The sequence below is a fragment of the Oryzias latipes genome, chromosome 10 (genome assembly GCF_002234675.1).
Source record: "Oryzias latipes chromosome 10, ASM223467v1".
NCBI classification, from domain to species: Eukaryota; Metazoa; Chordata; class Actinopteri; order Beloniformes; family Adrianichthyidae; genus Oryzias; species Oryzias latipes.
Window position 1 is genome coordinate 41,763 of NC_019868.2, and position 22,905 is coordinate 64,667.

Here is a 22,905-nt window from a genome sequence, read left to right on the forward strand (position 1 = left end):
TATTATACAGCGTTACACAATCCTGGTTTCAACTGGGATGGGTTTCAAAGCCCTTCTGTTTCCTGTTTTTCTTCTGTGAGAGCTGCAGAGGGTTAGAAGGGCAAATTAAAAAAGTCAGTGAAGCTATGTTGAGCGGTCTCTCCGGTTTCTGGACTCTGACTCCTTAGTCATAAGCACACACACTGATCACTGTTCTGCTGAGCTGGTTCTTGAAGTGTGCTGCCTCGACTGTCGAGGTTCCAGTTTGAGGGGTCCTGGAGGATCAGCAGGAAAACCTCACGCCACACGGATGTGATCCTTGATGGGAAACTTTAGAGAAGATGTTGGAGAAGAAAATGAGTTATGTCACTGAAAGTGAGAGAAGAGCAGCGAAGGTTTGGATCTAATTTGCAGTACCTGAAGGAAAAACTGAACTGGGCAACTGCTGAAAAAGAAACAGTTATCAGAATTCTGCTGTGGAAACAGACTAGAGCTGTTTTCCTTTATGTTGAAATTGTTAATAATATAGATGGACTGCATAACATTTCTAACTGGGTTCCAGTTCTCTATCTTGGCTGTCATAATGCCTGAGAGTCAAGTACTAAACATTTGTAGTTTAAATGAAGCTTGTTTGAAACAGCTGCTTCTGTTGATACCTTTTTACTGCTCTGCACATTTATTTGACTTGAATAACAGGACAGCTCTTCCATGAGTGTCAGACACACATAAAGCATGTTAAGCAGCTCAGGTCCCTGTGGAAAATCAGATCACATCTTTAAAAAGCCACTCCTGACCCAGAACTGGTGAACGTGAGAGCTGACGGAGCTCTGGTGCTGCTCTTCTTTTTTCTGTACCTCTTTAGAAAGAGAATCTGTTGTGCAAACACTTTCAGTCACCTTAGAGAAATGAAGATTGACCTGTTGCTCATGAATAAACACTAGCATGAAACCTCAGTCTGAATTCCAGCAAACAACATTGTCAAAGTCGGCACCTGAGGCTGTTGTTGACAGTCTTGTGTGTTCTGATTGGTTTGTTGTTTTTCGTGAAAAACTGAATTTCTTTCTGTATTGCTTTTAAAAAACTTGTTAAAGACAGTGTGATAGAATGGTTTACATAAAAAATGTAAAAGATGAAAGTTTGTTACAGTAGCATTTCATTTGATGAGATACTCTTGTGCTGTTATCATGAAGACTCACACACCTGTAGATGGAGAGATGACTGAAACTGCTGACAGAAGCTACGTCCATGATTTTCTTTGTGCTGAACCAGTCTGTTTGGGATTTTGGCGCTGCACAAAAATATCAGGGCATGTTTAGTTATTTTCAGTCATGGTGTCTCAAATCAGTCCTTTTAACGTTGCTTCAGTATGACATTTCTTAAAAATAAAACAGTCAGAAGCTACAGCTTGAGCTGTGTGATATGGCCAAAAAATAAAATCTTAGATGTTTTTCATTTTATATCTTCAATTTTAGTCAATTTCTTTTTTTTTTTTTTCATTCATTCATTCATTCATTCATCTTCTATTCCGTTTTTTCCCTTTCGGTGTCACGGGGCTGCTGGAGCCTATCCCGGCCACTTATGGGCGAAGGCAAGGGACACCCTGGACAGGTCACCAGACTGTCGCAGGGTAGAATGTCAACAATCACACACCCATTCCTATGTATAATTTAGAGTTGCCAATTAACCTATAAAGCATATTTTTGGATGGTGGGAGGAAGGCAGAGATCCTGGAGAAAACCCACGCATGCACGGGGAGAACATGCAAACTCCACACAGAAAGGTCCCCCATTGATGTTGTGTTTTTCATGTCCCCCAGCCAGGACTTGAACTGGGGGCCTTCTTGCTGTGAGGCAAGAGCGCTAACCACTGCTCCACCGTGCAGCCCATCAATTTTTATTTTTTTTTCCCCCTCCTTTTACTTTCTAAAAAAATTACTAGTGACAGAATATGTTTAACAAAAACTATTTTATTGTAACATCGCCTTTGGAAATTGACTCGTACACCTTGTGTACACTTCGTACACAATACAAGCTGTAAAAATGTTTGTAGAACAATGCAGCAGCTGTTTGCAGAGCTACTGCTAGTTTGAGCATCTCATAAAGTGAAACACTACATTCACTCAGAAGAGCACTTTGATGATCCAAGTCACAACCCCAGTGGCCAAAAGCAAAGTTTTGACTCACCAGTCAAAATTGCAGCTGAATGAATATTCAAAAGAACAAAGTAGGGGTAGGTAGGGGTGGGATTATATAAACTTGCTTCTTCACACTCCTTTTCAAGCAATAAATCAAACTCTACTTATACCTCGGTTAATGATCACTGTATTTAATTAAGCATATATGATTTTTAATCTATGCATTTCATCATTTCTGTAATGAGTTTGATAAATATGTGTAAATTCTTTATTGCTTTGACTACAATGCTTGAAATAAATCAATAAAATCAAAAATCAAGTTGCTGATTCATGGAATTTGTTTTTGATTTGTGAAAACTTGTAAGAGAGACATTTATACATTTTCCAACAGCAAGGGCGAATTAGGCAGGCATCTGTTCAGAAACTAGAGCACAAAATGTGGCCCGTTCGGACTGGTCTGGGAAAATATTGTCTGAAATTAAACCAGTCCTTGGTCCGAAAAAGGTTGGAGACCACTGGATTAAAGTAAATGATGAACAAACAATGGGGCAATTGCAGTTCAGAAAAATGTCTTTTTGACACTGCCAATGAGGAAAACATAACTTTACACACACAGAGAGCAGAAGAACTAGAAGAAGAAAATAGAGCAAGTTGGAGAATTGGACTTCTTTGTCTCACCTCTGTGTTGCCCGCTTCTGTTTAGTGGACAAACACACCACACACCTCTGCCTCATCGTGTACCTGCGCATCCGCCCACGCAGCAATTTGATCAAGATGCCCCTCATGTTCAAAACAAACTGTGGAGACAATCACGTCAAGGATAAATGCCACTCAGAAGTTCATAGCAGTTATCGCGGACAGCCACAAGCAAAACCAGCCAACATAAGTACGAACTAGACCGGGTGATTGTGGTCATGATTGTTGCGATGGCTGATCGCTGTTGAGTATAAACTGGCTTTATTGCTTGTTTTGAATGTGTGTTAATGCAGAAAGTCCTTGTAATTTGCTGTTTCCTGAAGTTATCTTAACTTTTTTCCTTTGTCTCCACTGTCCATAACAGGATAAAAAATATTGTTGAAGAACATGTTACTTTCCACATTGTGTCAAGTGGAGTTGCAAAGGTCGAACACTGTTACAAAGTTTTCCTAAGCCCACAGATGAACTGTTTCACTTGAGATGATTAGATGTTTGCAGATATTTGTGAGCAGTAAAGTACACAAAGAAATAGTGATACGCCATTCATGAGGATGTGGACAAATCTACTTTTTTTAAACCCCAGTTCACATCTGTACTCATGTCTTTATTGTGGCTTCCTCCCACAATCTCCATGGTTCTTAAGTGTCTCTGATCTTGAGAAGAATCCATCAGGGCTTTTGATGAGGGCTAGATAGGTTGATAGATTTGCCAGGCGGGTACAGACAAGAATGCACATTCTATGGCATTTTGTGGCTGTGTCTTCTCTCCTACATGGTGATTGAAGACAGTTTTGTGTGGGGTAAGCAATCTGTCAAGAAAAGAAACATATTCATAAAGACAAAGCTGTGCACAAATTATTAATTTGTGCACAGCTTTGTAGAAAAATATGAATACAACATTTAGTTTTACGTTCAACATGTCTGTTGTGAATATGATACGTTTTTTTTTTAATACAACTATTTTTTCTTCTTGAATATGAAATTTCCCCCGTTTTCTCAAACAAAAACAGGGCAACAGTAAAACTTTCATTTTAAAGTGTTATATGACCTTTGCTGATCTACTTTTCTGCTTTTTTGTGGAAAATCCTAAAAGAACCTTCTATCAGGAGTTGACTTGTTTATGTGAGCACATTTCTGCTGGAGGCCAGATGAAATGATAACTCTTGATAATATGTCTTTGTTCTTGTGTTAGCATGCCTCATGCCTCTTTTCTTTCCATGCCATGGCATGTTTGGCTGTTTGAGAAAAACACGCACTCCAACACTGACAAGCCGGAAAAAAAGTGATGTCATGCCCATGAAACAATTGTAGTGATCTTCAATGTTGTTCTTGTTTTAGGAGTGTGTTCTTCAGATAACCACCTGTCTACATGATATTATTGATACAAGTTGAAGCAGTGGTGCTCCACTATATATTAGCAAGATTGCAAGCTAAACTCTTCAGCTCTATAATCCCATGATGGAGGAGTGAGTTATTTAAAGGCCCACTCAGATGAAAATTGTGTTTTTGGTATTAAAAAATATTTAAAAATTAAGCTCAAAATTGCATTTCTGTTCATTTTTTTATTCAAATCATTGTGAATTGATTGTTTGGGGCCGGTTTAGCTCGCCCTGGTTTGCGGCGCCTTCCATCCGTGAAACCAGGGTTCGACTCCGGGCTGCTCCCTGTTCCCTTCTCTACTTCTGTGCCGGTCCCAAGCCTGGTTGCTTTGAGAGGGTTGCGTCAGGAAGGGCATCCGGCGTAAAACATTGCCAAGTTTACCATGCGACTCGTTCGCTGTGGCGACCTCTGATGGGAAAAGCCGAAAGAGAAACAACATTGTGAATTGATTGTTTGGTTGATTAATTGATTTGGTTTATTTCAAGCATCAATTGTAGGCAATTCAAGAAAAATCACACAGATTTATCAAACTCATTACAAATATAATAAAATGCAAAGATGACAAAATAAAAAAAACCCAGAAACATCCTTAAGTCACACTAGATTCACTACATATAGTGATTATTAACTAAAGTCAAGTAGAGCTTGATTTATTGCTTGGATAGGAGTTGGAAGAAGGCCATTTATATAATCCCACCCCTACACCTCTATCAGGATTAGATTTTTCTGCACTTTTCCAGACGCTCAAAGGTCTTCCAATGTGTCCATTATTCCTTCATATTTGGTGATGGTAACTACTGATGTACCACAGCTGTCCTGGGGCAGACTGACAGAGGCATGGCTGCCAGTTCACGCCTATGGTCCCTCTGACCATCACCGGGACATTCACACATCAGTGGAGCAACACTGGAGGCAGGGAGGGGGAAGCGTCTTGCCCGAGGACACAACAACAGTTGAATGGGGGGACCTTTGGTTTGCTGACCTGCTCAACTATTTGAGCCTCTGCTGCTCTGTGAAGAATTTTGATATTTTACCAGCAGGCCTGGATCTAGGCATGCTAGGACGGCCCCCCAATTGTGAAGTTTCAAAGTTATTTAAAGAGAAACAAAGCGCTTTCTGCTCTCTCTGGCTCTGACTCAAAGTAGCTGCTGGTGCTGATTGGTAGATGCAAGAGAGGGAGTGGCCTCTCGCTTCACTCCTGCTGCCCGTCTTACTCGGTCGCTCACAGTCCCATCAGAGAACAGCTGCGCGTGTCAGCAGTTTTTGTCTGCTGTTTATCGCTAAAATGATTTGATCACACGTTATTTGAACTCACTCTTGTCCTCTATCGCTCTCTTTGTTCTGGTTTGGAGTAAACCGAAAATCGAGTTACCACGCACAGGTTTCTGGATGCCAAAGTTAGCGCTAGCAGTAGCAACAAAGCTACCAGTGCCGGTGTAGGTACCAAAACTGTGATGAAATGATTACTATTAAGCGCATATTCGCTTATAGTTTTTTAATCTGTGCTTATTGTCCGAGGGATCTGGAAGAAGGGTTAGGATTAGGTTAATACATTCTAACAACATTTAACTTGGATGAACTTAAACTGGAATAACATTAGCCTTTATTTTGTCTGGACCTGACTGGTAACACAAATTCACATGATTGTTTTTCTCAGGACTGTTCATTCAAAGCCGCCGACGCTAGTGCAGACACCGTCCTGTAGTCTGCACCCCCAACAGGGGCTGGCTATATCCGGCCCTGTTTACCAGAAAAAACAAGAATGATGTATTTTCAGTCTATTTCATTTAAATTACAGGTTTCTTGTTTTTTAGTCATAGTTGGCAAATCTATTTTGATTTTTTTCCATTATTTCTGTTTCTTTTATGAAGAGTTAACAGTTTGAATGGTTAAATTGCTTACTACATATCAATTTTTTTATTATTAATTTGGCAAATGTATTTTTTTTCCCCTTGCAGATTTAACACAGCATCCAACTACTTTGGTTTTTCTCACAAAAGAAAAAGCCTTAAAATAGGATGTAGCTTATACTAATGCTGTATGGGATCTCCTTAATCTCAGCTCATGCAGACTTTCTTTCCTATTGAAGCAGGGAAAATAGCTGCTGTTGACACAGATGTATTAGTGAAAGACAGCGGTGGGAACATAAAAGCCAGATTAATGAGCCCAACCTCCATCTGACAGCTAGGAGCAATAACATTCATTTTGTGACACGATTTTCATAGTTGCCCTTTCTCAACAGACTTTAAGACTAACTTACTTTAAGTACAGGTTCAGTCCAACCGTGGGAACTCCAGCACCCATCTATTGCACCAAATGCTTACACAGCTTCTTAAAAAAAACGAGTAAACAGTAAAACTCTACATTTTCATTGACATTTTTTTTCCTCACATGGGCAGCCTGGCTTCACTGATTGATATGGAACTGCATGGCACAGCTCTACTTGGCTCCTTTGTAATTTCTAGTGGATTTGATTGTAGAGCATACTTTAAACTCCTTTTAGTGTGTTTTAAATCATTGAAGTAATACTAAGAATGATGCAAGTGCAAATCTCACAAGACTCACTATCTGTCTGAATTTGCACCCTTGGTAGTTTCCAGAGGACAAGAGTGACATTTGTAACTTCCCTGGTAACAAATCTTAGACCGCCTCTGTATACTGTAACTCCAACTCTTTTACTTTCGTTTGGATGTGTTTTAATGGCAGCTTACATTGTTAATGAAACGGTCATTTGCTGGTGCCAGTTTGTGGTTATGCAGTCCGTCAAATGAACCCTCCAAATACTGACGGTAGCATCAGTTACATCCTGACCAAGTCTGGTCAGAATATCAGGCGCACTGCCATGCATTTTAACTTCTGTCACAACTTACATTATTGGTGGTTTCTTTTATTTATTAAGTGACTTAATTGGGCATGTTTTTTGGCACTTACCTAAACAGGCATTAAACTACTGTTTCGGCTTGATGTAAGATACAGTAAGGCCATAGACATGTATACCAAACATCCAATCCTTATCTGATTTTCAAGCAAACTACATAATCCAGTAACAACAGCTATTTGATAACAAGATATCCGATAAATATGTATTTTTCCCCAAAAAGCCGATGTGTCCTGTGATGTTCCCCCTCCTACCTATCTGATATTGTGTGAGCATGTTAACGGGCTCAGTTAGTAAACAGGCAGTGTTTTAATATGATAAAATTGCTTGTTTTTAGAAAAAAGTAGTATAACCGCTTAGTCTTGACTAGAAATTAGACAAATATAATTGACAGGCATTAAGGTTGTGCTGTAATATCAGTTGCTGTTTATTTCTAGGTAAAGTTACATGCTGGAGACTGCAGCAGCCCTTCAAATGAGCTTTATAGTCAGAATAGCAGCAAGAGTGTAATGTGTGACTGGTGGAATTCAAAAGTGATGAAAGGTTAACCTTATCTGGCAATGTCTACAAGGACTTTATTTTACAACCAAATATATTCAAATGCAGTAGAACTTCCTGTTACAACATGGGTTATAAATCTTCTGACACACCAGCTGTATATTTGAATAAACCCCTTTTGTAAATATGACTAAACTTTATTTGATTATATTTGTAACCGTTTTTTGTTGGTCCGGATGAAAAAGAAGATGATTAAAAAAAGAGAGAGGGATGTTAAAGGGGGTGAGGGTGATTATAGAAGGGAGGGCAAATTCATAAAGCAACAAGTTACTGGATATTTGAACTTTACAACCCTTTGCCACATTTCAGGCTTCAAACATAAAGATATAAAAAAATATTTTTTTGTGAATAATCAACAAAAAATGGGAAACAGTCATGAAGTGGAACAACATTAATTGGATATTTCAAACTTGTTTTAACAAATAAAAAACTGAAACATTGGGCGTGCAAAATTATTCCGCCCCTTTCCTTTCAGTGCAACAAACTCTCTCCAGATGTTCAATGAGGTTCTCTGAATGATCCAATGTTGAACTAAATGACTAATGATGATGAATAGAATCCACCTGGATGTGATCAAGTCTCCGTATAAATGCACCTGCTCTGTGATCGTCTCAGAGGTCCGTTTAAAGTGCAGAGAGCAACATGAAGAACAAGGCTCATCACCCTAAACAAACCATCCCCACTGTCAAACATGGTGGTGGCCCCATCATGGTTGGGGCCTGCTTTTCTTGAGCAGGGACAGGGAGGATGGTTAGAATTGATGGGAAGATGAATGGAGCCAAATCCAGGAGCATTCTGGTAGAAAACCTGATGGAGTCTGCAAAAGACCTGAGACTGGGATGAAAATTTGTCTTCCAACAAGACAATGATCCAAAACATAAAGAAAATCTACAAGGGATGGTTCACAGATAAACATATCCAACTGTTAGAATGGCCAAGTCAAAGTCCAGACCTGAATCCATCGAGAATCTGTGGAAAGAACTGAAAACTCCTATCACTGACCTGAACTATTTGTTCTCTATTTATGAAGACCTTTTTTATGTATTTTTATTTTTTATTTTTTTTTGTGTGTTCTAATGCTTTACACATCTATCCTATTCGTGATCCCTGGAGAGTTTCTTTTGATATATCACACATGTTGTGCTGCCATTTTATTTTCTTAATTTTAATGATTAAATACTATCATTGTAAGTTTTTGGTGTATATTAGGCTTAGTGATGGGATGTGTATTGCCTTTCTGTTTGGTTTTTTTTTTTTTTTTTGCTTTTGTTCTAGTTTTCAATGGGGGGGAGGAAAAAAAAGTGTAATCATTGTTGTTATCATGTGTTTACTATTGCTGCTCTAAAATCCAATAAAAACAATTTTGAAAAAAAAAAAGAACTGAAAACTGCTGTTCACAAATGCTGTCCATCCAACCTCACTGACCTCCAGCTGTTTTCAAGGAGGAACGGGTAAAAATTTCAGTCTCTTGATGTGCAAAACTGATAGAGACAAACTCCAAGAGACTTACAGCTGGAATCACAGCAAAAGGTGGAGCTACAAAGTATTAACTTATGGGGGCTGAATACATTATCAGTTTTTTATTTGTTTGAAAAGTTTGACATATCCAATACATTTCATTCCACTTCGTGATTGTGTTCAACTAGTTGTTGATTCTTCACAAAAAATTACAGTTTCATATCTTTATGTATGCAGCCTGAAATGTGGCAAAAGGTTAAAAAGTTCAAGTGGCCAAATACTTTCACAAGGCACTGTACGTTTCCCCATTTACCATTTTCCACTTGGAGATGAATAGATCCGTGTACATCTTCATTTTCCTCACCTAACCTGGCATCTGGCTCAAAGCTGTCCAGCTGTATAGCTCCAATATTGCTTGCCATTTATGCTGTACCGGTAGTGTTGGGTTGGGGGTGTTACAGGCTGTGAGCTAGCGGGACAACATGTAAACAGAGGGATGATGAGATGTGGCGGCAGGCTTACTCTGCACAACTCAGAGGTGAATTTCCAATGACTTACTGCTACTCTGCAGAAACTATGTCCTAGAAAATGACAGAATTTTTGATTTTGGCTAATTACTACAAAATCATAATTGAAAGACACCTGGGAACCCTTTTACAACAGATCAAAATTTGAATGGAGTGGGATCATTTTTTATTATCAGATTACACTCGTGAAAATTTGCTACCACTTTGTTTTTTGTGTAATACCCATTTTTACTGCAACATTGGCTAGTTCACATGCACTTTTTTCACTTCAGTTTTTTAGTTACTGTCAAGCCGCTCCCAGGTGTTTCAGTCTTTGGAGGAACTGGGCCTGCTCTCACATTGCTAGGTGACCTGCTCTGCAAATCTGCCAATCAAATCTGCCATCACTCCATTGATTGTTCTCATTCATTAAGTGGGTCACTGTTGATTGCTCTTATTTAACTCCGCTTATGGATTGCTGTTTGTAGTGTTGAGAGCCACAAGTTCAAATTAAACAGTCTTGCAAATCTGCAGGACTATTCTGCTTCATGATTCATTTGAATAGCTATTGTACTCTTTTTCCCTTTCTGCTTGTTCTTGCTTAGTTGTGCTCTGTTCAGGCTTCTCCTTTTATCCAGGAGGATTTTAGGCAGATGTAGAGGACAGACTGATGTTTCTTGACTGTCAAGGGGAGTTTTTTTAATTGGGTCGTGTAGGCTGAGCTGGTCTCCTCATTTCAGAGCTGCTTCACTGGGGAGCTGGACTCTTTCTGATTATAGAGGAAGCAAGTGAAACCTGACTGACAGTCATGGAGCAGGAATGTGAGACTGGTCTAAATGAAACAAAGTAGATGCCATGAGTCTGAAACATGAACATTTAACATGACTGATCATACAAACGGTTCCCAACTAACAAACTGACAACAAATCTTTGACTTGTCACTTCTCATACTTATCATGTCAATGTGGGACAATTTTGTAAAATGTTGTTCTTTAATGGTTATGATAATAAAAGGTTTAGTTTGGATTTGTATTTTGGTCAACACTTCAACAGCTTCGAAGTGAAGATTCCTGAGTGCCTCTGTGGGAAATCAGAGGGACAGAGAGCAGCCCCGGCCCAACCAGGAGAGCAGCCCCCCCACCGCGCCAGGAGGGCCCAATGCCGGGCCCCACCCGAGAAGAGTGCCCGCAGCCCCAGGCGAGCACCTCATCACCACCCATGAGGTCTGGGCATCCTCCCGCCCCACCCCAGGTACGGGCCAGGACCCCCCCAAGGGAGACCCGCTCCGCGCTCCAGGCAGCCACTGACCCGGCCCACGGTGGGTCCAGGAAGAAGTAAGGCAGGGGCCAGCCGCCCCCGCCCAGGAGGAGGGCACTAGGAGAAGAGGGGGTCCACAAGAGATGTTGTGAACATGGCCCGACCAGTTGGAAATTTGGCGAGGCCCGGCACTCAGGGGGCAAGGACCAGAACCCACACCAGAGGGACATGGACACCCCCGGCTCTGGTGTGATGCGATCCCCGGCTCTTGGCCTTGCCAGAAGGCTCAGGGATGCGGCCACCGTTGCCAAGGGCCCAGTACCCCCTACCAGGGATGGGGTAGGGGACAGATGGTCCAAGGTCCCACCTTCCTTGCTAAATGTGTGTGTGTTTGTGAGGGTGTGTGTGTGCATGTATGTGTGTATATGTTGGAATGTATATTGGAGGAGTAAAGGGTATGTGTACTAAGGGGGTGCAGTTAAAATTGGCGGGTAGGGCACTGAGGGGACATCTCCTGATTACTCACAGTGATGTCCCCTCACCCTCCCAACCAAGGGGCCCCTAAATGTCTAAGATGCAGTTAAAATTGGCGGGTAGGGCACTAAAAGGACATCTGCTGCTTGCTGGCAGTGATGTCCAAGCACCCCCCTACCAAGGGGCCTACATGTCTAAGGTGCAAATAAAACCGAGAGGGGGGGGGGGCATTCCATACGGCAACCGTGGGAGGGGGACCACTCCCAAGTAGCCCCCCGCCAAGGTGCATTGCAGTCTAAACCCCCCTAACCCCTCACCCTAATATGAGATTATATGAGGAAGGGGGTAAGTCGGGGACAGCTGATAGACTGCCCCCCGGTGGTCAAACAGCCGGTGCTGTTGCTTGTTAATGCTTGTTAATTCTGCCATGCCTTTTATGAGGTTAGACCAGGGGTGAACATACTATGGGCCATATGCGGCCCATTCAACTATTTAATCTGGCCTGCCAAACTGGAAATTTGTATATTGAAAGTCCTTATCAGGGATTATCAGTGTCTTCCCATAGATTGTGCACTACAAAGAAATTGACCTTTTCTAGGTGCAGAAAGTTATTCTGCATTTCTGTGGTGTTGGATGATTTGCTGTTTCGTGTGTTTTCCGAATCGGACAAGCAAGTTTGCAGTTTTCCCTAAGGGACATCAACCCATTGGTGCAATTAGCTAGAGTTAAAACATGTTTTTGTCCAAGTTCCTTATTATTTATTGAGGTGGATTACAAAAACACTTCACACTTCTGCTCCCGGCCCGACTCTTCTGTTAAATTTTAGAACTGCCCACGAGCCCAAAAGTTTGCCTTCTCCTGGGTTAAACGCTGCTGTGGGATGAGAAGGCCTGGCTACTAAGCAATTGGGTTTGGTTAAGGTCAGAACAGTTTGTAATCCAGTCAGGCTCTAAAATTATGAACTCATTTGAATTGGAACCTGCTCTATCTAACTCATGCACTAACAGATACTTTCAGAACGGCACTAATCCTTGGTGGCATAGATTCAACAAGGTTCTGGAATCATTCCTCAGAGAGTTTGGTCCATATTGACATGACAGCATCACACAGTTGCTGCAGATTTGTCGGCTGAACATTCATGAAGCCAATCTCCCGTTCCACCACATCACAAAGGTTCTTTATTGGGTTGAGATCTGGTGACTGTGGAGGACATTTGAGTCCAGAGAACTCATTGTCATGTTCAAAAAATGAGTCTGAGGTGATTCCAGCTTTATAGCATGGTGCCTCAGACAACCAGTGGTTCTTTGAGTTCCTGTTGCCTTTCTATCGTAAAACAGAAGTTGATTATCTCCTTTTCTTGCTGGCTTTAACCCAGAGTTTGTTGTTTTCACACAAGCAGACAAAATCCTGTCAATTATTGTGAACATGGTGATGTATGTATACCCTGCAAACACTGGGGTTGTTGGGGAAACCACATAACAATAAATCTGGCGTTCAGGTTCTTCATGAACACATTCCCAGCCAAAGAGTGTCTGAGGCTTTCAGAAGCAGCAGACCCCATTGTTGTCTGAGGAGGTCCTGATTAATCTTGCTGAGAACAAAGCTTTGTAAAATAAGGAGGAAAGGACATGTGTGAACAGGTACATAGCTGAAAGAGGAATTTGTCAGATGAGCACTTGAGAAGATTCCCCCTAAGATTAGCAAACATTTTGCCTCAAGGAAAGAACAATTCCATGTGAGTTCTTTCTGTAGGGTTTGTTTATTGTTTCCTTTGGTTTTGAACCATTGACTTCCCACTTCTAATCTAAAATGCATTCAGTGCTGGTAGTTGGACCTTTCACTGGGGTGACGATAGCGCTCTTGTTAAAATAAAAACTATGAACCTACTTGTTACAAACATGGTGTTTGTAATTTTTTTTTCATTTCTCCATCCATTTATTTTTAACCTGTTGAATCCCTTTGGGGTCGGGGGTTGCTGGAGCCTGTCGTAGCTATTATTGGGTGAAGGCATAGTACATCTTAAACAAGACACCTGTTTGTTGCAAGGCCACATTGAGACAATCACACACTAACATGCACATCCAGGGATAATTCAGAGTCACTAATTAACCTATGAAGCATATGCTTGCATTGGCAAGGAAGCTGTGCTTCCTGGGGTACTCTCACGCATGGGGAGAACATGTGTACTCTACATGGAAGGGACCCAGCTGGGATTTGAACCAGGGCCTTCTCCCTGTGAGGTGACAGTACTTTCCACTATGCCATAATGCATCCACTGTCTAAATACACTGCAGTAGAATCATATTTTTTATATTGCAAGTTTTTCATCCTGAATAGAAGGTATTAAATCTTCATTTTAGGAACACTTCAACTAGGAGAAACAGAATGTATAAAAAGAATCAACAACATTTCTTTTAATCTTCAAAGCCATTTAAGAGAGAGACTGTTTTAATTTTTCTTTTGAAGTATTAAAACTGGCCAGCTTTTTCTGAGATGTATACTCTTTGTACAGGGAAGTCACTTATGCTTCCCCACTAGAAGTAGGAAGTTGTGTCTGCATTATCAGAGCCGTCAGAGGGCTTGTTATCAAATCAAATCAAAACCGTATTTATAAAGCACTTTTCATATGAAAGTATAACACAAAGATCTTTACATTAAAACTCAACAAGATATAAAAACAAGCATGTCGATTAAAATAAACAAAAATTAAAAAATAGGGCCCCCCTCCCAGTGCCTAGCCCCCCACTCCTTTCACACCTCCCACCCCCTAACTGATGGGGAAAGACGATGAGAAATAGGCTGAGCAGAAAAACAAGATGTTGGAAATGCTGGTAATTGGAACCTTCCTCTCTGTGAACAGCTGCATAGAGAGGCAAATGCAGCATCATAGGCGGGGACCGCTCCACCACAGCTAAGCGGTGATGCAGGTTCCCATCCAGAGCCGCAGAGGCTGAACAGCAGCCGACCCAGAGGGAGAGGTTCCATCTGAGGAAGCACCGGAAATAAAGATTCAAATAAAAATGAGAATGAAAAAGTAAACATATTGATAAAAACAATAGAACATTGAAATAAGGTAAATTAAAATAATGCATTAAAAATCTAGTTCAAGTTAATAAACAAGATAAAATGGACAAATAAATTAATACATATAAATAAATAACTAAATCAAATAATAAAAGTAATAAAAACTTAGCTAAAAGCCAGGTTAAAAAGATGGGTCTTGAGCCTTTTCTTAAAGCATCAATGCTCTCTGCGGCTCTCAGGCCCTCTGGCAGACTGCTCCGTAAACGGGGGCCATAGTGCTGAAACGCAGCCTCTCCATAGGTTTTAGAATTTAACAGTTGGAATGGTTAACAGACCAGTGCCAGAGGATCTCAGGGACCGCAAGGGTTCATACTTTACTAAAAGATCTGATGAATTAGAAGGCGCAAGACCGTTAAGACATTTAAAAACTGTTAAAGGTGAAGTTATCTGACTGTATGCTCAGTGAGAGTTAGACAAAGCAGCCTTATTAAAGTGTTTGGAAAAGTGCCCTTAAAACGAAAAAGAAAATCCTCTTGTTTTATAACATGACTACTTCACTATGGTCTTGATTCACGCTTAATATTTTTTCTGATCCCTGAACTTATTTTTTACTGTGTTGTCAAATGTTGATCAAAGTTAACATGCTTACAGATCATCCAGCCAACGATCTGCTTCAGGAGTTAGGATCGTTTATATGTCAGTTTTTACTTTAAAAAATATGATGAGAAACCTGTTTGTTGTCACAACAGACTGAGCTTGAATAAGATGTTGTCATCTGACTGATCTTCATTCATTTACAGTTGTGGGATTAGACTGTCACTCTCCAGCACTGATTTTTCTGACAGTTCAGCTGTCAGTACCTGAGACATTCCCTATTACGTAATGCTCTTTCCTTCACTCTACTGGCCTTTGGTGGTGATCCTTTTAAGCTTCTTAGTTGTTTAAAAAAAACCTCACTCTACCATTGAATGATCCGTCTTAAACACCCACTCCAATGAAAATGGTGTTTTTGGTGTTTGTAACATGTCTTTGTAGCCTTTTTATCATGATGGAGAACACATTTAAAATAATGAAAGAAGGCACATTGTCACATTCAAAATCCTTGTATTGCACAGCAATCTATTTTTAATTAAGGGATTTACAGACATGTGTTGACTTCCCTGGCTAATGTCAGTGAAACCCTATTGACTTCCAAACTTAGAGACAAAGTGTGACCATCCTGCTGAAGTGCATTGAACTGAGGGGCTGTTGAGAAGAAAACAAAGATGTACTCCTTACCTACAACTGTTCTCTGGTCACGTGGTAACTGTAGTCAAAACAATTTGAAGAGTTTTACTACAGGAAGTGTATTGTGTAATCCCCACCAAATCCATCCACAGGCATCCAGGTCAAAGAGCACACGTAAACACTTCTCCTGTACAGCCAATAATCTGTTAATTCATCCTGGCAAGAACTTAATCTCTAAATGCTTCTGGCACTACCTACTAGAGCAACAACAACAGTAAACAACATGGCCATTGTGATGGAAAGTTATTGACATGAGTGAGAAGAAAAGAGAAAAGCAACATAGGGTTTTTTTTTCGTACTGACAAGAGCTGACCAACACACTCTTACTGCCTAAATATTGTTCTCAAACAGAGGTCAACAACATTTATGACATGAAGTGCCAATTCAAAATGTTCTCCTTAACAACTGTGCCATCACCAACTATAATGCAAACTCTAATACAAAGAAATACAAAAACATTTCCAATACATTTGAAATATTATTTTGTTCACAAACAGCATGCCAGATAGCTTTTTAAAAAATATTTTTGCATTAACTCAAAAGTGCTTTCATAAGAATATTGCACAAGGAAAATAGGTCAAAGTTGAAATCTTTTGCAACTATATTTGAAACCAAAAGGTAAAGCCACTGTCTTTCCCTCTGCGTGCCAACTGTGGCACCCATGCCCTAGGATGCCCTGGGTTACTGACTTCCAGTTCTAGAACATAACTGGATAGCAAACTGAAAGTTTTTAGTTTTATAACCTGCTCTGCAGACATGAACAAATACACAAAAAAATCTGACGGTTCATTTGAAGATCTATCTGACCCGGGCCCCCCAACTCATGGGGCTTCACAAGTTCAGCCAAAGGTCAGGAGTGGGATCTGCCTACAATCAGTCATCCAGACCCTTTCACAAGCCGTCACCACTGCCAGCATAGTGAAGCTTTCATTGTGACTGTGGAGTCTTTCCTCTGTGCTGGCATGGACCAAAAGAGCTAATGCAGGGTGGGAGTTGGAGAGCAGAAGCCCAGGAACTCTAAATGACTAATTTCATAAAAAGTATCTTGGCGTATTAGTGTGTGCATAGGACAATCTAACCATAAAACCTTTATAGTTATGGTTGTCCTGTTTAATGTTATTTATGAGCTTATGAAAATGATCATTTCTGGAAGAAAGAGAAGAAAAACACAAAAAGAGAACCTGCAGACATTTCAGAAGACATAACAATAAGCTTAAGATTTTTACTTAAATGTAATAATTAACAAAATTTAACAATTTATTTAGTATTACATACATCTGTGAACCACAAATTTAAAATAAGTTTTTTGGCCAATCATTTGAATAGACCTTGACTGTTCCTAAATCCCAGGAACTCTGCAAATTCAACCTCACTTCAGACTGACATCAGCACTGAACTGCTCATCTTTGCTGATAACATGTTGCTAGGCAAAGATAAATAAAGAAGTTGTACAAAGAGCAAGCGTTTATTCACAAAAAACAGGAACTGAGTCTGTATTTGTTTACAGGACTCATTTCAGAGGTTTTCCTCTATGAAAAGAGTGACATTTAAAGTCCCTCTCCAACTATATATTCTTTCATTTATAAAAAGCGTTCTCAGTGTTCTTGTATTCTGATTTTGCAGGTTTCAGTCAAAATCAAAAATCCGGTGTCGTTTCTTAAAACGTATTTTCTGCAGCGCAGCAGGAGCTCATTGTGTGAATGCTGTGGAGCATTTACACAATAGGGTTCCTGTTTACCTTCCGTTCACTTTTTGGACATCCCTAGCTCTCCAACCCCTTCATCTATTCAACTCACTAAACTATCAAATTGTTCAGTTTCAAGTACTTACCTCTTCAACTTTTTAAAATATTTGACAAACTAATTAATAAGCCTTTTTTAATTCCCTTGAAGATGGCTGACCGAATCATCAGATGCCCCTTTTTCAAATAAAAATTTCCTGGACATTTCCAGTCTGTTGCAGGGCCACAAATTACACACCCATGCACACTCACATTCAGACCTATGGTCAATCTAGAGCAGTGTTTCTCAAACTTTTTCAGACCAAGGACCACTTAATCCATAACACAAACACTCACGGACCACCTAATTCTGAACTGCTCCCAAAACAACAGCTTTACCAATATCAAAGTCTCTACTCACTCACTGTCTTTTTTGCCATCTTAATGGGAAGAATTGTGCTGCTTTTTCTGGGCCATGAGTGAAGCAATGTCTGGCTCCAAACTGGAGAGTTTCAGTCTCATATCGTAGTCCACACTAATTGGGTTGCGCTGCTTTGTTTCCAGGCCAACAAGTGTGGAAAATCCAACTTCACAGTTGTAGGTAGTTGGAAACGGCATCAACAGTTTCAGAGCAGAGTCAGCCAGCTGGGGATGCTCAGGTTGGATGTGGAGCCAAAAGTCAGTCAAACCTTTCTCCCTGAAAGTTGTCTTCAGTGTCCCATCTGATGCAATGTCCACAAGGCTGTCAACCTCTCTTGGTGAAAGCTTGGAAGTGAATTGCTCAATGTGCGTTTTGTCCCCAAATGGATTTCTGATCCAATCAAAGCTTGCATCTAATTCTGGGAAATATATTCCTAGCTGTGAGTGTAGGTCTTGCAAATGTTGTTTGAAGAATGCAACTGTGCTCCCATCCACATCCTCCCCAGCAGCAAGGAGAAAATCAGCGAGTGTTGGAAAACTGTTGAATTCTCTGCGATCGAGACGGCCACACCACAATTCCATCTTGAGGCGTGTAGTTTTAATTTTGTCCTGGACATTGAAGATGGTGACAGTCTTCCCTTGCAGTGCCACATTCAAAGTACTGAGAGTGCTGAAAGTATCAGCCAAGTAAGCCAACTTTGCAAGCCACTGGAAATCATGCATTCTGTCGTACAGTTCATCACTATGGTGCAGGAATAACATTACCTCATCTTACAGTTCAAACAGACGGGTGAGGACTTTTCCACGGGACAACCAGCGTACTTCATTGTGAAAAAGGAGTTCTGTGTGTTCACTTCCCATTTCTTCACACACAGCTTTAAAAAAACGCAAGTTGAGTGGTTTTGCGTTGATGTTGTTAGTTATTTTCACACTCTCATCCAGTACTGATTTTAGGCACTGTGGCATTTTTTTCACAGCCAGTTGTTCACGGTGGATGCAACAGTGTTACTGCTGCAGATGGCGCTACTGCGCGAATGTGCGCTACGAGGCCTTTCTGTTTTCCAGTCATTGAGGTTGCACCGTCGGTGCAAATCCCGACCTATCCTGACCAGTCCAAGTTATTCTTCACAATGAAATCATTGAGTGAATGAAAAATTGCTTCTCCTGTTGTGTTGGTTGGTAAGGAACGACAAAAGAGAAACTCATCATGCAATCCACCGGCATAAATGTATCTCACAAAACACAACAGATGTGCTTCATTCCCCAGGTCGATAGATTCATCCAATTGTAGTGAGAAAAACTGACTTTGGTGTAAACGTGTCACCAACTGATGTTCGACACTTTCAGCCATAGCTTTTATGCACCATTGGAGAGAGGAATCCTTTTAATTTCGTCGTCGGCTTTTCCCCCAAACAACATGTTAGCCATCACCTTTGCAGCTGGTTTAACTAAATTCTCACCAATTGAATGAGGTTTTCCTGCTTTAGCAATCAAGAGGGGTACCTTGTATGACGCCTCTGTAGCCTTCGCATTTTCTCCAGGTGCAAAAAACTGGGAGGTCTCTTTCATCGTATGTTTCTTCAGTTCCTCACGTTTTCTTTCAAAAAAATCCAATAGGTTTCCCCTGGTACTCCTTGTGCTTAGTTTCCAGATCCCTCTTTAGTATTGCAGGTTTCATAGCCTCGTTAGCTAACATTTCATAGCACAAAACACAGTGTGGTTTGGGATCCTCCTCCTCTCCAGTCCAAAAAAACCCGAACTGTATGTAGTCGCTGTGATATTTTCATTTCACCTTAGCGGTGGATTTTTCACGCTGGTGGCGAGTTTCACTGCTTTGCGGCGGGGTCTCTTTTGATGAATTCACTATGACGTTAGCGACATCTTCCTGGACCTCCGTAGCGTTGTTAACGGAACTACTCGAATTTTCATCAACTCGTAGCACCTTTACAGTTGTGTCAGATGTTTCATCTGAGTTTCTTTTAAGCGACCCTGTCCTAAGCCACTGATCCATATTTTAAGTTGACGTTCAACTCCAAGGCAGACTAACTTTCCCGGTTGCCGCCGTGCCGCCTCACGGACCAGTAGGGGGCGCTCACGGACCACCAGTGGTCCGCGGACCACTCTTTGAGAAAGGCTGATCTAGAGTAACCAATCAACCTATGAAGGATGTTTTTCAACGGTAGGAGGAAGGCGAGTCCCTGGAGAGAAGCTACGGAGAAAAGTTCCCCCATTGGTGTCCCCCAGCTGGGACTTGAGGGGCCTTCTTGCTGTGCGGCAAGAGCGCTAACCACTGCGCCACCATACAGCCCTCATTTACATGCAACCTTATTAAACTAGTTCAAGAATGCAGGCCAAATGGCTGGCTGTCACACAATTACACCTCACCAAATCTGGCCCCCTTTTTGCAAAAAGTGAGGACGCTCCTGGCCTAGAGGAAGACCAATGGGAAGATTCATGCAAGTAAAGAAGGAGGACATGGTGGTTGGTTTGAGTAAGAAGGATGAAGAGGAGAGAGTTGGATAGAGATGGAAGATTTGCTGGGGGTGACTCCTAAAGGGAGCTGAAAGGCAAAGATTAGATCATTACAGGAGTGTTGGGCTGTCAGGTTTGATTCTGTGGGTCATAATTTGAAATTAACCAAACTATACAGTCTGCCCTCCTTTACAAATCCTCTTGTTTTTACTTACAGGCTGCCACAGGGAGATCTTTTGGAGACAAGGATTTCCGAGGGAATTTGGAGAATGGGATCTTTTTGTGCGAGTAAGGCTTATTTACACATCTATTTCCTTTTATACCCCCAGTTTTTAGCCTTTTCCTACATGTGACCTCAATAGGAACTTCAATTGCACAGTCATCCACTTTCTGAAATTTTAACATCGCATCATGTTCATTCATTTATTCCTTTCCATCTCCATCTTGTGGAGGTTCTGCCCCACCTGGCAATCAACTTAATATTAGGCACCTGCTCCTCATAGTACTTGAACCAGCCACCTCCCCAGTTTCATTACTAGAAAGTTGACAGTCCTTATGCTACTTTCCAGTTCGTTGCCTGTCTATCTAATTGCATTACCTGGTCCACCTAAACTTTCTAACTACAAATATGACACACTACAAGTGTTACTGAAGTCATACTGTAACCCCACTTTCATCACTCCCTTTTCATAATCATAGTACATCACAGAGAGCCAGAAAGGGATTTAACTCCACTCCAAATTTGACCTTCAGCTATGGACTCTTCCTGCACTAAAATATTGGAGCGTGATTGGTATTTATTAAGATAGGTGGATATTCTGTGTGTTCAAGACATCAGATGGAAAGGGAACTTAAATATTTAGAAAAGATTCAAGCTCTTTTATCATGGTGTGGATGGATAGAAAAATGTAGAAGGGCTGATCCTGAACAAGGAGTTAAATAATGTTCTGGAGGTGAAGAGAGGGTCAAATAAGGGGGATGAGTCGGAGTCTGTAGTTTGAAGATGTGATGTTGAATGTTCTCAGTTGTTATGTCCCTCTGTAGGAGTGAATTGGAGTTGTGCGATACGTGTGAGAGCTGGAAGACAGTGGTGAGATGTTCCGTGGGTGTGACAGGAGTTAGAGGTGGAGGTGCGACTGCACCAAGGATCAGCTTTGAGTTCCTTCTGGTTTCTGTGGTGATGGACAGACTGAAAGATGAGTTTAGACAGGAATCTCTGTGGACCTTGATGTTTGCAGATGACATTTTGATCTGAAATGAGAGTAGGGAGCAAGTGGAGCTGCATTTTGAGCAACCCTTTAGATGACGAGACTGATCTCGACCAGGAGGACCTGAATGCAAATCATAAAAGACTACAAAGAAATGTTTAAGAGAGTCAAAGGTCCATTTATTATAGTTGGTTTGGCACCATCCATAATAATGTTTTACTAAAGCAATGCCCTTGCTTTTCATACAACAAAAATACTAAACTACTTCAAATGGAAACTTAGTTTCTGTCAGGAACTGGTGGTTGAGGACCCAAAATGATGGACCGGGAAACAGTGTGACTCAGAACATAACCAAGAACCAAACAAACCACAGAACCCTCACAACTTCTACTTTGATATACATTTAAGCATATACTCAAATTAAACAAAACCTCTTTAAAAATAAGTCTCAGCAAATGTGGCAGGTGTTAATGAGAACCATCCATACATGCATAGTCTATCAATTCTTTAGACTCGCTTTTTTCACATTTGGGGTCAAAGGGATGCTAGAGCCTATCCCTGCTGTAAATAAAGAAATGCACTTTGCATTTTTTTTTCTTTCTTTTTTTCTTTTTAACTTGTTCTGTCCAACAGCTGAGCAAACAGATTAGAGCTGAAGGCTTTTTGTGTTGGACAGGTTTTACTATCACAAAAAGAGGTTATATAGCTTCAAGAAACTAGAATGTAGATTTGTATAAACCCCTTTGTGTCGTATTATTTTTTATTTATATGTTACATTTAGTGTGTGTGGGGAGGGAGAGGGGAAGAATGTGAGGGGAGGGTGGAAGAGAGTAAAAGGAAGAAAGGTGAAAAGGTGGGGGATACAAGCACTGATTTGAATAAGTTATTATTTTAAGCTGTAACAATTATACCAGATCTGCTGGAAAGACAAATGTTACATCAAAGGTGAAAATCTGACACTAAGATGAGCGAAAAAAATCTGTCCATCAATACACTGTGGGTTAGGAGGAGGGATGAAGCAGACAGGGAGCAGTGTGGCAGTGTGCACGTGCACGTGGGGGTGGAGATACATGCATGCTGCCGACGTGAACCGTGTGTTCATAAGGGGAGCCAGATCCTACCCAGCCAGACCAGTCAGACCAGGAGAGGGGAGGAGAGCCCCCCAGGCCAGAAGCCCCCCCAGCATCCGGACCCAGGCAGCCCGGGAGGGGAGGAGGAGGGGACCGCCCACCCCACCAGCCAGGCACAGAGAGGGCCCCCCTACAGGGGCCCCCCCAATGCCCAAAGGCACAAGCAAACCCAGTGTCCGGCCCCCAGGCCACAAGACAGGAGCGCTTAGCTGTACCAGGCGGCAGCCAAAGGGGCCACCGGGCGCCGGACGCCGAGACAAAGGCCAGGGACGAAGCCAGGGCCCCCGGAACCCATGAGCCGGCCACCACCCGACCGGCGCCCCGT

At 41.4% G+C, this 22,905-nt stretch overlaps 1 protein-coding gene across 8 annotated transcripts in view; it reads left to right on the top strand.

Annotated features, from left to right (window-relative positions):
* limch1 (LIM and calponin homology domains 1) overlaps positions 1 to 22,905 on the top strand; it is a 92,869-nt gene that overhangs the window by 1,176 nt on the left and 68,788 nt on the right. For all 8 annotated transcript variants that reach the window (XM_023959453.1, XM_023959454.1, XM_023959458.1 and 5 more), the window contains exon 2: positions 20,460 to 20,530. In XM_023959453.1, the coding sequence (XP_023815221.1) occupies positions 20,460 to 20,530 (71 nt within the window). The remainder of the gene's footprint in view (positions 1 to 20,459; positions 20,531 to 22,905) is intronic.